Raw genomic sequence first — 14183 nt, 5'->3', positions numbered from 1 at the left:
GCCAGCACAAGGTAATACTAGTAGAATTACTGTCCGAGAAGCCCTGATTGTCAGTAACATTTAAAGTAGAATTTAGAACAAATGAATGAGCATGTGAAATTAAAAATAAAATACACAAACCTATTTACGTAAAATGCATATTAAGGGGAATCTGTCTCCTGGCACTTAATCATGACAATCAGGGAAAGTGTAAAGCCTGTGGTAAAGGACCTGTGGTAAAGTGTCCAGCAGGCCGCTAGCTCTACCTCCCAGTCACTGAACCCCAGCAAAAATCTTTTTCTTTCAAATCAACTGGTGTCAGTGAGTTATATAGATTCGTAGTTTACCTCTTTTAAAAAATCTCAAGTCGTCCTATACTTATTAGCTGCTGTATGTCCTGCAGGAAGTGTGTTTTATTTTCAGTCTGACATCTCTGGCCCAGACTGGAACTCTGTCTTGGTTTTCTCTGAATCCCCATAGAAAACCTATCCTGGACAGTTCCTGTCTCGGCCAGAGATGTCAGCAGAGAGCACTGTGTCGGACTGAACATAAAACAACACTTCCTGCAGGACATACAGCAGCTAATAAGTATGGGAAGACTTGAGATTTTTTAATAAAAGTAAATTACAAATCTATATAACTTTCTGACACTAGTTGAGTTAAAAGAAAACGATTTTCACTGGACAACCCCTTTAATATACCAAGTGCTGATCTGAGAGGGCATTCACAGATTTCGTGCAAGGTCTGTAATAAAATTTAAGATTCAAACAATTTCAAAACTTCCAAGACTCCAAAGTCTGTTCTGTTGCACGTCGTCTGTAATTATGGACCGTACACGGAATGTGCGAACGTCCCCTAAGTCGTGTATTGTAGTGCTGCTTGGGGCACTGGATGCAGTTGTGTTTTTTTGTATAAATATATTATTCAATGTGTTTTCTGATTGCAAAAAACAAAAAGCTACACTCCCTCCTCCTGTCGTTCCAGTCTTATTCAGTGCCACGCGCTCCAGAGTCCCTGGTGGAAGTGCCCTGATGATGTACTGGCCGCAGCAGTCAAAGTGCATATGACCATTGAGCCAATGACTGGCCACATGATACGGTGCATACAGTGACATTGCCAGGCCACTTCAACTGGGATCCATACAGCTTTCTGTGATTGGAAAGCCTGTCAGTGTTTCATGCTGCCCTTGGTTCAGACAGCATGAAACCTACGACAGGTTCCCTTTAATAATTGTATGCAGTGTTCTTAAAATGGTTAGGATACTTCATAAATTACCTTTTATAGCCAGTCCCGAGTGGTGCAGTCATCTCTCCAGATCTGCCCTCTTCTTTTTGACTATTGCCGTATAATGAACCCATTGGGGGCGGGCTCTTGGTCAAAGGGCTCTTCCTTGGAGGACTCAAGCTATGCTCAAATGGGCTCTGACGAGAAGATGCCCTGAAGGAGCTGCTACTTTGTAAAACGGTGGGTGACGGAGGACTGGGCTTCTGCACAGGGCTGGGCCTAGGAGAGCAGCGTCTAACCACCACAGATTGTACTGAGCTTTTAACGGTTGGCGCCCGTTCTGACGGACTGTGTTGAGGTGCAGGGCTTTCATCGTAAGCTTCCATATCATGCCATGCTTTACTGCCCTCTTTGCTGCCGGCATCTGCCGCTCCAGACGTAGACTGTTCCTTGGAGTCATCATCTGTGGCCTGAGCAGACGACCTCTGCTCCTTTGAGTGACTCTTCTTATCCTTTTTCGATTTACGTTTCGTCACCTCTCGGCTGTGATTGGAGGAAGACCTAGAAGATGAAGACCTCCGAGAGCGATCAGATGACGACTTATCTGAATTTCTGGAGCGGCTCCTGGATCTAGGTGACACCGATCTCCTCTTTGGAGAGCGAGAGCGGGATCGGGCCCTCCGAGGACTATACGGTTGGCGGTTGTAGTTTTGCCAGTTGGGGCGGTAATTCACATATCCACCACGATTATGTTGATTCCGTGGATAAAAGCCTCTTCCACGTCCCCGAAAATAGTATGGTCTCCGATAACCTCTATTGTGACCACGGAAATCACGATTCTGGTAAACTCTTGGGTGGTTCCTCTCTCGGTTATACCCAGGTGAGTAAGACCTTGAGCGTGATCGGGAACTATGGAGGAGAAAAAATATATATAAATTTTAGCATGGGTACATATACTGTATACACTAAAGGGGGCATGTGTATTAATACGGTCTGCATGGCATCACCTCAAAGTCCAACAGCACAGAGGGATGTAGACCCAATATGGCCCAATGGAGAAGCCCACAATCCCAGACTGTGGACATCAATATGTGTGACATGTCCCAAAAAAAAAAAAAAAAAAAAAAATTTACGTGTGTAATGTTCAACTTAAAGTGTCACTGTCGTTTTCTTTTTCTTTTTTTCTTTTTTTTTGCAGAAATCAATAGTCCAGGCGGTTTTAAGAAACTTTGTAACTGGGTTTATTAGGCAAATATGCCATTATCTGCATTCAAAAAGACCTTCCCCCAGCCCCCCCCCTCCCTCCTCTCTCTCATTCACTGCTCATTATCAGGAAATCTCGACTCTTTTACATTAGTCAGCTCTGTCTGCTCTATGGAGAGGGGAGGGGGCAGGGAGATTAGTCACCAGCAGAGAGCAGAGAACAGAGGATTACATAGCAGGAGCTGTATGAAAGTGGTATTCAGAGGTCAGAGAGGTCAGTGCTGACTTCAGAGGAGATAGCCCAGTGATCTAGCTGTAAATTAACTCTTTGTTGTCCTGTTTTGGTGCCTCATCTCACTCCACCCCTCCCCATAAGAGAACAAACTGCTTTTTCATGATAAAAAAAGCATTTTTCGGCTAATAAACCCAATTACAAAGTTTCTTAAAAATCGTCTGTACTATTGATTTCTGCAAAAGAAATTTAAACGACAGTGACACTTTAAAGAATTGACATGTGAATTATTTGGGTAGATTCCACTAAAGAAATTCCATAGAAGTCATTGCAGCTTTAAAATTTTTGCTTTCCGCAGAAATTTCAAGCAGAAAACTTTCCTCTTTAGTTCCTCTCCCATTCCTTACTTAGCTTATTTTAAAAGATGTTACACAAAAACTTTTGGGAGTCAGATACGACCTCTCTCTGTGAAGCCACATCTGTCACTCCTGCCTGCACACACAGGTGACTGCACACTATAGGCCGCAGCTCTCACACAGTACCAACAGAGGAGAAGCAGATGGCACAGGCGCAATGACAAGGTAGAAATGAGTAAAGACGCCAGGCCTCGCCCAGTGCCCCTGCGCCGCTTCAGGGTGCAATGGCGTATTTCTGTCAGTGACGAAGATTATGATCCTGCCCAGGGGACAAAGTTTTAAAGGAGAAGGGAGGGGGAAGAAAACCTGAGAGGTGGCGCAGGCCTAGGGCATGGATGCTCTCACTGCATTGCCCAAATAATAATTTTTTTTAATTTACAAAAACAAAAGGCATCAGCAGGTAAACGAACCGCAGAGAAAACAGTTCGGATGGAACAAAGCTATGTTACAGTAAGCGTAGGTTTGGGGGGGGAATAGGGTCCCAGAGGGCTATGGATTTGCTTTAATGTCATGTAAGCCAGCCTCTGGTGCAAGTGACCTCAGGTTTCTGGCAAATCTGCAATAGTAAACCAGCCAACCACTATGTGTTAACGGCCTTCTGTGGCACTGCACCAAAGTCCACTTTACATTACTGTTGCCTCAAGCACACAGAGCTGCATAGCGTTACATCTCACATTGCAATAATCTAAAAGGGCTTGTTCGCCAAAATTATTTTTTCTTTCAAATCAAATGGTGCCAGAAATCTGTAATTTTTTTTTTTTTTTTTTATAAAAGTAAACTCTTCCCATTACTTATCAGGTGCTGTATGTCCTGCAGGAAGTGGTTTATTCTTTCCAGTCTAACACAGTGCTCTCTGCTGCCACCTCTGTCCATGTCAGAGACTGTCCAGAGCAGCAGCAAATCCCCATAGAAAACCTCTCCTGCCTTCCAGACTGGAGAGAGTACACTATTTCCTGCAGGACATAAAGCAGCTGATAAGTACCAGAAGACTTGACACTTTTTAGAAGTAAAGTACAAATCTCTAGCACAAATTGATTTGAATTGGGGGTGAACAACCCTTTTAACGGCCTTTCTAAAAGATATACAGAAACATATGCCAATGTGCAAAATTTATTTCCCAGGCTTTTCCATGTAAAAGCTTCACAGCACAGCTTGTTTCTATCAAAACGTCTAATCTACAAAAGAAAAGCTGCTGTTTCAGTAAGTCATTTAATGATTTAAATTTTTTAGGTTATATTTTGGTAAATTAAAGGGATTCCGTTCAGTGGTAATCTTCAGAACCGTGTTTCCCAATGTTGTATAAAGTATATGAAGGACCAGAAACATTAGGCCAAATCCCACAACACCCCAGAGACGCAGCTACTCGTAAAGAGAGCTTGTTCCAAGCATTAGCAATCTGTGGATTCTCCGGAGTTTCCAGACAGCTGAGAGATGTGCTTAATGCAGCGGTTTATGTGGACAAAGTCTTTAGATGTGAGAAATATTATGAATCCGGTGTCTCTCCCAGCTGTAAAGAAAGTAGTAGTACAAGCAATACTACAGCAACAATACTAAAAAGGTATAGTTGGCAAATAAATACCATCAATACACTCAAGACTGAACACACACACGATAGATAGATAGATAGATAGATAGATAGATAGATAGATAGATAGGAGATAGATAGATAGATAGGAGATAGATAGATAGATAGGAGATAGATAGATAGATAGGAGATAGATAGATAGGAGATAGATAGATAGGAGATAGATAGATAGGAGATAGATAGATAGGAGATAGATAGATAGGAGATAGATAGATAGGAGATAGATAGATAGGAGATAGATAGATAGGAGATAGATAGATAGGAGATAGATAGATAGGAGATAGATAGATAGATAGATAGGAGATAGATAGAAGATAGATAGATAGGAGATAGATAGATAGGAGATAGATAGATAGGAGATAGATAGATAGATAGGAGATAGATAGAAGATAGATAGATAGATAGGAGATAGATAGATAGGAAATAGATAGATAGATAGATAGATAGATAGATAGATAGATAGATAGATAGATAGATAGGCGATAGATAGGATAGATAGATAGATAGATAGACTATGATCGGTAGTCAACAAATCAATGAAAAATTTAAAAAGCCACACCACTTCAATTGTTGTGAAGGATTTCATGAATTTATTCCATCAAAAAGTGACAGCTATGTCTCGGCTACATTTTCTGCAAGAGAGATGAAACATAGCTGTCACTTTTGGATGAATTAGAATCACAAAATCCTTCAGAATTCCAGTGCTGTGGCTTTTCACACACAAACACACACACACACACACACACAGTAACCTAGACAACAAACTATCGAAAAAAGGCATGGTCCAAAAGCTTGCATGAGAAGAAAAAAAAAATAAAAAATCACAGCAAATTTGTGGAATTCTTTAGTAATCATAAACAGGTTTGCATCTTTCATACTTCGGATTATATGGTACTGCTCCACTGGGAACACAAGTTATGTTTCTACATAACTTTTATGTAATTTTTTTGTCTTAACAGTCAAATATCTCACTATGATCTTAGCAAAAAAAGAAAAAGAAAAAAAAAAAAGGGGGGGGGGGGGTGGAGGGAGAGTTTAACACTGGAAAGTACAGATGGGCTCAAAGGTTATTGCCCATATGATGATTTTAACTAATTTTGAAGTGCTTCCAAGAACTAGATAGGAGTCGTCTGGTCTTGACAAATGATAAAATTATGTGACTAATTAAAAAAGAAAAAATTTGGGACAAAAAAAAGCCTGCATTATTTGCGGCAAAAATCACCAGCCACTTCTTTTCTATACAGATCAGCAGTTACTACTGCGCAGCTCTCATCTATTGTTCTCTTTACGAAAAAGGAGTTTGGCAATGTTACCAACCAGGCCCAAAGACAACCCGTGTCTGATCATACAAAACAGGTTTTACAACATATGGGGACCACTGAAACTTGCACCAACACAAAAGAGTTGAATTTAAAAATTTAAAAAAAATGTTATTCTGAGGCCATAGTGGCAAAGTGAAATAAATGCAAAAATATATGACTGTAAAAGTTATAATAAATGACCATATCTTGAATCTGAAGTCAATAGAAAAAAAACCTGCCCTCTATGCACATTGTGATATAGATATATATATATATATATATATATATATATATAATATATATAGAGAGAGAGAGAGAGAGAAATTTACACACACACACATATACATACATATATATATATATATATATATATATATATATATATATATATATATATATATATATATATATAATTACACACACACACACACACACACACACACATCTATATACATATGCACACAAACATTTTTCCATACACTATAAAAAAAAAAATTTCTAGAGACTATGGAAAGAAAATGTTTGCGTACAAAAAAATATATATATAATTTCTTCTTTTTTTTTTTACAATGTATACACAAAATTTCTTACAGGCTTTAACGTAGCACATAAGGATAAAGCTGCATTTTACTGTTGTCTTTTTCTATTATTTTACTGTGTCTGAATGTTATATTGTGAAAAAGTCTGGATTTATTTTAGCTCACTTGTGCCAGATCGATGTATCAATGCACTATGTTCCTCTAGAGCTATATGAAAAAATTAAATAAAAAATGGGTCTTTGCTCTCAGAAAAAGCTTTCACAGGACTGAAAACTAATCGTGCCAAATATGATCTACTAAATCCTGGGCTATACATAGGAAGTAAAAGCATACTGGAACTGCCAAAAAAAGCTAGAACTAAATGTGTTAAGGGTAATAGGAAAAAGCCTGGCGTTACTACCCTGCTGCAGAATATGCCTGGTTTAACAATCATCTAAAACAGAACCAAAAACTATGAAAGAAAAAAAAGTTATCATACAGATTTACCAGGCAGTATAAAACATTTGCCACGTTGAATACAAAGCCTTCAGTGATAGGGTTGAAGAGCGGACATTGTTCAATAAACGAGTATGCGATAAGGTGAAACTACACGCAGAACGCCCGGGAACACGGCCAGAATAGACAAACGTTCAGTGTATAAATCAGGAGCGAGTTAAACCCCGATGGTTAAATGTTGACACATAAAATGGAGAAGACGTATCTACACAGCAACGTTATGTGAAGGGATGAAGCATAAAAGACAGCAATTCTACACACTAGTGATCACACTAACAGCCCGTGCAAAACGCTATAAAAACCGCCACCCGCGCAGCCTTATTATTACCGCATGTAACCAAAGACCCGGATTAGGAAAAGGCGTCCAATCTGTTCCCAGTTCTTCTTACCTCTTCTTCGATTTCATTGGATTCCCGTTCGCGTTACCATCAGAGCGAGATTGTGTGCTGGTGAACTGAGCTGCTGCGGAGATCTAGGCTACATCTATAAGATGGCTGAGAACGGACCCTGGAGAGCATCGCTCGTCTTACAGCGCCCAGGAGAATAGAGATTTCAGCTCCGAACAGCTGAACTTCTAGCAGGGCTGAGAGTAAAGGTTCTGCGCTAGGAAAGAGGAGAGAATTCGGGCAGCTTCCGCAGCCAAGACCATGCTTAGCAGCTATTGGCAAGAGGAGAAGAAGAAAGTTTTGCAGAAGGTCTAACACATGTCACACAATACAGAGATGTGAGGAGGAGTTACCTCGCCTAGAAACTCAAGCAGCGAGGAGCTCACATCCCACATGGGACAGGCACTATCAATTTAAACCACTTGACATAAATGGCAGATTCAAGGGAGCGAAGCCTCCGCCCGTAAGATTCAATTAAATTCACCCCGGTCTTCCAGGGACTTTACTCGTGTCCCTTAGGTGCCTTGTGAGAGTTAACCTTTAATGTGCTAGAACAGGGTGAAAGGCGTCTTATGCACAACTACTGAGGATTGCTGTATACGTACAAGACCAGGGGGGGAGGGGGTCACTGCTTATATCCTAAGCAAGGAAGAGCCGAAGGGGACAAAGGGGGGAAGAAGCGCATGTTCTAAAACACACACTACAACAAAGCAATCCACAGTAGCTTCTTCTTTATGCCCCCTGCTCGGGTCGTCCCCAATAATCTTTGTTCACATCACAGAGGTTATGACAAGCCATACAGATGGGATCGATGCAAAAAAAAAAAAAAAAAAACGTACTGGCCTTAGTAGTCAGCATCACTGCCGCCGTGTAACAGGGACCATGAAGTTATGTTCACACATAAAACCAGCACTGTTGTGGGTATATGCCAGCATACCTGGAGAAAGGTACGTATACATATAGTGTACCTGGCGTACCTAAACGCACCTGGCGCAGGTATACTGCAGTATACATTGACATACCCTTAGCAGAGGTAAACCCTTAAAGGGAACCTGTCACCAGGGGGACTTGGCACAGAGCCCGCCCGAACCCCCGGATACTTACCCTTTCCAGGCAAGTCCCGTTCCTGGAGCCGGTCCCGGGACAAAGAAATCCGCGCCCAAAGCAGTGTGCACGCTCTGCTGAGATGAGTCCGATGCCCATAGAGAATGAATGGAGCCTTCATTCTCTATGGGCAACGGACTCCTCTCAGCAGCACGCGCATGGCTTCGGGCGCTGATATCTTTGTCCCAGGACCGGCTCCAGGAGCGGGACTCGCCGGAAAGGGTAAGCATCCGGGGGCCGGGCGGGCTCTGTGCCCGCGTCCTTGGTGACAGGTTCCCTTTAAAGTGTCACTGTTGTGCGTTTTTTTTTTTTTTTGCAGAAATCGTTAGCACAGGTGATTTTAAGAGACTTTGTAATTGAGTTTATTAGGCAAATATGCCATTATCTGCATTCAAAAAGCCTTTCCCCAGGTCCCCCCCCCCCTCTCTCATTCACTGCTAATTAGGAAATCTCGACTCTTTTACATCAGATGTGCCCTGTGTAACCTATGGAGAGGGGAGGGGGGAGATTAGTCGCCAGCAGAGAACAAAGGATTACACACAGTGGGAGCTGTGTGAAAGCAGGTATTCAGAGGTCAGAGAGGTCAGTGCTGAGTTCAGAGGAGATAGCCCGGTGATGTAGCTGTAAATTAACTCTGTTGTCCTGTTTTGGTGCCTCATCTCCCTCCACCCCTCCCCTCTCCATAGAGAACCATGAAGGGGGGGGGGGGGGGCTTCAAACTGCTTTTTCATGATAAAAAATGCATTTTACGGCTAATAAACCCAATTACAAAGTTTCTTTAAATCGCCTGTACTATTTTTCTGCAACAACAACAAAAAAATTAAAAAAAGACAGTGACACTTTCAGCTCTGGTGAAATGAAAGCTGGGCTGCTCGGGGCAGTGTACAACAGTCTATATTTTACACCCTTTAATAAATCTTGACGATCTCTATAAATCTAATTTATATCTATATAAAAAAGGAGCTTAGAAAATCTCTTGTAGAATGCCATCTTTGATTTAGGAGATTTCATTTATGGTAATTTTTGCATGTCTGGATTCCATGCATGCTACATACCTATTGTTTGCTCAGATTCTCGGATGTGCAGGTAAAGTGTTTACACATGTAAAAACAATGTGAAATTGACAGAAAAACACAGTCTCTACCACGGGTAACCAAGGATGGCTGATGGGAGAGTGAAGTCAAGATGGGGGATAGGAGATGTGGAAGCTCAAGACTGAAGGGGACACAGACCACTGCTTTTAGAGCAGAGTGGTGGTGGTCTAGACAACAAGCTGTCAACAATGGGAGAGAAAAAGCAGCGTATCCGGAGAAAGAGGCATGTTTGCTAAATGACTGCACAAAAATATATAACTTGACCATCACTACAAGTACAGTAATACCCCGGTGTTCAAAAGCTTCAGAATTGGAAGTGTTCGGTATTCAAACAAAAATTTACCCAGAAGAAACGTTCGGGATTCGAACTTTGCTCTGTATTCAAACCGTTTTGCGAGCGTGGATGGTGGGTTATACCTGGTGAGTTTAGCACTGGTGAGGCTTCACGTACAGTACTGTATAAGACTGCTGGAGTGCATATACAGCACAGTAGTAGTACAGGCAGTGCACCACCATCTCACTGCTCGCTTCTCAAACTGCCCTCCTGAACCAATTACGTTCGAGAACAGAGGTGCCACTGTATAATGCTACGTTTACACGGAACGATAATTCGCCCGATCGTACGATTAACGATGTTGGAGAAACAAATTTTTTTCCCATAAAGATCAGCGTTTAGGCGGTACGATATATCGTATGGAAATTTGTTTTCTGATCGTTTTGCGATCGCTTAAAGCCTATCGCACACATTGGTTAAAACGGCAAACGACTGTTCACACGGATCGATCTGCGAATTTTCCGCGAACGATCAACGACGATTTGAGAACTTGTTGAAAGATTAAAATAAACGATTTCTCGCTCGACGTTTGATCGTTCGCTGCGTTTACACGTACGATTATCGTTCGAATTCGTTTGTTATCATGCGAATTCGCACGATAATCGTTTCGTGTAAACGCAACATAAGTATGTTAGTTGAGATGGGAATAGACTTTTATGTTGTGGAGATGTAAGGCCATGAAGCCAAAAACTGAGAGCGTCTATTTTTCCGTTCTCAAAATCATAAACTCACAGTTAATAAAATAAAATAGACTTTGGTATGTACTGCACCATCAGAATAAATAACCTATTTTAGATGCTCGAGTCAATAGCATATATAAAACTTTCACAAAGGAAAGGAGGAGACCTTTAGCTGTATCTATCTTCTCCAGGCAGATATAGGGCTGCGGACATGGAGAGAAAAGAGCTGCTGCACCTCACACCTATGGCTGACACTAACGCCTCTCGGCTACATTTAAAAACCAATGCCAGGATGTTGGTATATAATTTGATCAAACCATATTGCCTCATGTACCAAGTGCAGGTCCCCTGGTTCACATGAGTTCCTACACTAAGTCATCACCGTGTCAGTCAGCGACCGCTAACCCCGCAAAGCGAGCACAAGCAGGGAAGGGAGGGAGTTTTTTTAAAAAAACTGACATTTTAAATCAGCAGAGTTCAGGTCCAAAGACCCTGACTAATTGTCAGCAGAGCTCAGCTGTGCTCGCTTTCCCTCCTCAGCATCTGGAGAGCAGGGTGAGGGGTCTACAGATTCACGGAAAGCCATAAAAATTCAGTTGACTTTCTGTGAATCTGTACACTGCTGATGACATTCTACAAGCGGAGCTGGGCAGGGATGATAGTAGATGAATGGGCACAGCACTCGGATGGGCACTGCTGACGTTTGGTTTAGCAATTACTGGGGGTCTTACCATCTGGAGGCCTGCTGGTAAAAACTTCTAATATGTCGCTTCTTAGGGCTCTATTACACGGGGCGATAATTGTGCAAAAAATAATTATATCATTTGAATTTAAAAGATAATCGTTCTATGTAATTGCAGGCAACGATTAAAAAAAAATCGTTCGTATGTTGTTGATTTAGATTTGAACCTAAAATTGTTAATCGGTCGTTGAAATTCCACGTTCGTTCAAGTTCCGCATTTTTTCTCTAATCGTTCAGTATAATTGCACATTGTTCATTGTTTTGTTGGGATTAAAAGGAATAAATGATCATAGTAACTAACAACCATCATTCTGTGTAATATGATGAACGATTTCAGGTAAACGATAAACTCTCATTTGCAATCGTTGATAATTAAAAATTGCTCCGTGTAATAGGACCCTTAAACCTTAGAAGATAAGGATATGTCAGCAGGTTAGATTCCTCTAACCTGCTAATAGTTTACCCTTAAAAAAGTACATAAACAAATAGGAAATTTGTATTGTGAACACTATACCACCACCTATAGCAAGAAGACTGCAGCTTAGAGTCCATGTTAGAACTAATACTGAGCCAAACCTTCACCAATATAGGTTTATTTGATGTTCCAAGCTCAATTCAGTAGCAGAGGTTTTCTAAGAATAATTGTTACCAATAAAACTACTAGGGGTCCTGTGTCCCCCATGTAAATAGATGCTTCCACTACATTCAGCGACATGGGACTGATGGAAATCACCCAAAGCTGCACTATCTCCATCCATCTTACAGAGTTATGGAAATCCCCAGCTATCATCTAACAACTATTCTGTGGACGGTAATGCCAGTTATTTATAGGAAATTCTCTGTATAACTTGAGGGAAGGGAACACTGTCATCACTTCGCGACCTTGTTCTACTTCACACAGTAATGAGATCTGAACCGGCTGTTACCTGTGTCTCCTCTTGCGAGAGTGCGACAGAGACCTCGAACGGGACCTGGATTTAGAGAACGAACGAGATCTTGAGCGAGATATGGAACGGGATGACCCCGACCTGGACTTTGACTTGTTTTTGGACATCTTTCAAACACCACGCAGTCCTTGTGTCGTAATCTGTCAACAGAAGATGGGAAAAGCAGGGTCAGTAATCAATAAAATCAGAAAAAGGTTAACTTTTTTTTTTTTAAACTGTATCCGAACAAAACACAAAAAAATGTGATAAACAAGGTGTTACAGTGCCATATGGAAACAATGCCCACATGGCATCTACTCACTCCGTCCCCATGATGATGATTATTATTAGTACTATGGGAATAGAAAAAGCTGCGAATTTTTCTCGAACAACCAATGACGATTTGAGAACGATAATCATTCCGTGTAAACGCATCATTATACAGATTTGTAATTTATTCTATTTAAAAACCTCCAGTACTTATCAGCTGCTGTATGTTCTGTAGTAAGTGGAGTATCCTTTCCAGTCTAACACAGTGCTCTCTGCTGCCACCTTTGTCCATCTCAGGAACTGTCCACAGCAAGAGAAAATCACCATAGAAAACTTCTCCTGCTCTGGACAGTTCCTGACATGGACAGAGGTGGCAGCAGAGAGCACTGTGTCAGACTGGAAGTGACCATGATTTTATTGAGAAAACTCACACTCCAAACTCTGGCACTCTCAGTAGAAGTTAATAAATGAAGCCTCCAAGGCAGATCTGAACAGCACCTAATGGACAGATCCTGCTACCATCACTTGTCAAGTGGATTAGTTTGCTGTTAAACAATTAACAGCTGAACCTGGTTAGGTTACACCTTCCCTTTAAGAGACCATTCTACACGCCGTGTTTCATGAAATATTTACAAACTATCACCTGTTTAAAAGCTAATCTCCACTAAGCCTCGGTCCCTTACGCTCTGAGTTATTATAGGAGCACAGCTGGACCAAAACAAATCGCGTCGTCAACGCACAGAAAGACTGAAATTTCAGGAGGTCTCATATTAGAGACAGAAAGAGCACTGGGAGATTTCTAGTTTAACTTGATTAAAGTGAATGTCGGCTGTAATTTACATCCCAAACCGCTGACACTATAAAGAGCCTTTCACATGGGGCGACTATCTGCCAGGAGTGATGCCAGCAATGCTCCTAGCAATGTGTAATGGTGCGTTTACACGGAGCGATAAATCGCCCAATCGAACGATTAACAATTTTGAAGTAACAATGTTTTTTATATAACGATCAGCATTGAGATTGAACGATATATCGTTTAGAAAAATTATTATTGTGATAGTTTTAAGATCGCTTAAGCCCATCTCACACATAGGGTGAATTGGTGAAAGACTTTACACAAAGCGATCTGCAAATTTTCAGTAAACGACCAACGATGATTTGAGAACTTGCTGAAAGATCACAATGAACGATTTCTCACTCGTCGCTTGATCGTTCGCTGTGTTTACACAAGCAGATTATTGCTCAAATGCGATTGTTATTGCGAAAATTCAAACGATAATCGTAAAAGTGACAGCAATCAGCTGAGAACAGGGAAAATGCCTTATCCTCAGCTGATCATGTTTTTAAAGTGTATGGCTATCGGCTGCACCCTCCGTGCTGTCAATTTTTTAAATCGCACATGCAGTGCATACTTACCTAGTGCGCTGCTGTGTGATCCCCCACCCCGCTCTCTGGTTCTCCCATTCTACTCTGTGCTGCTGTATCTTAAAGTGACTCTGTACCCACAATCTGTCCCCCCCACACCGCTTGTACCTTCGGATAGCTGCTTTTAATCTAAGATCTGTCCTGGGGTCCGTTTGGCAGGTGATGCAGTTATTGTGCTAAAAAAAACACTTTTAAACTGGCAGCCCCATGCCAAACAGGCGTGGCCTAGATTGTGTATGCATTAGGCT

At 41.4% G+C, this 14183-nt stretch overlaps 1 protein-coding gene across 5 annotated transcripts in view; it reads right to left on the bottom strand.

Annotated features, from left to right (window-relative positions):
* Positions 1-14183, bottom strand: part of THRAP3 (thyroid hormone receptor associated protein 3) — a 53247-nt gene that overhangs the window by 15666 nt on the left and 23398 nt on the right. For 4 of the 5 annotated variants that reach the window (XM_069971663.1, XM_069971667.1, XM_069971666.1 and 1 more), the window contains 2 exons: positions 12241-12401; positions 1255-2112 (listed from right to left, as the gene is read on the bottom strand). In XM_069971663.1, coding sequence (XP_069827764.1) covers positions 1255-2112; positions 12241-12368 — 986 coding nt within the window. In that variant the 5' untranslated portion in view covers positions 12369-12401. Of the gene's footprint in view, positions 1-1254; positions 2113-7363; positions 7571-12240; positions 12402-14183 lie in introns of those variants that run through there. The other variant, XM_069971665.1, reaches the window with a different exon arrangement.

The sequence above is a fragment of the Dendropsophus ebraccatus genome, chromosome 5 (assembly GCF_027789765.1).
Source record: "Dendropsophus ebraccatus isolate aDenEbr1 chromosome 5, aDenEbr1.pat, whole genome shotgun sequence".
Classification (NCBI taxonomy): Eukaryota; Metazoa; Chordata; class Amphibia; order Anura; family Hylidae; genus Dendropsophus; species Dendropsophus ebraccatus.
The sequence above is the reverse complement of the archived record's forward strand: the minus strand, read 5'-3'. Positions and strand labels throughout refer to the sequence as shown.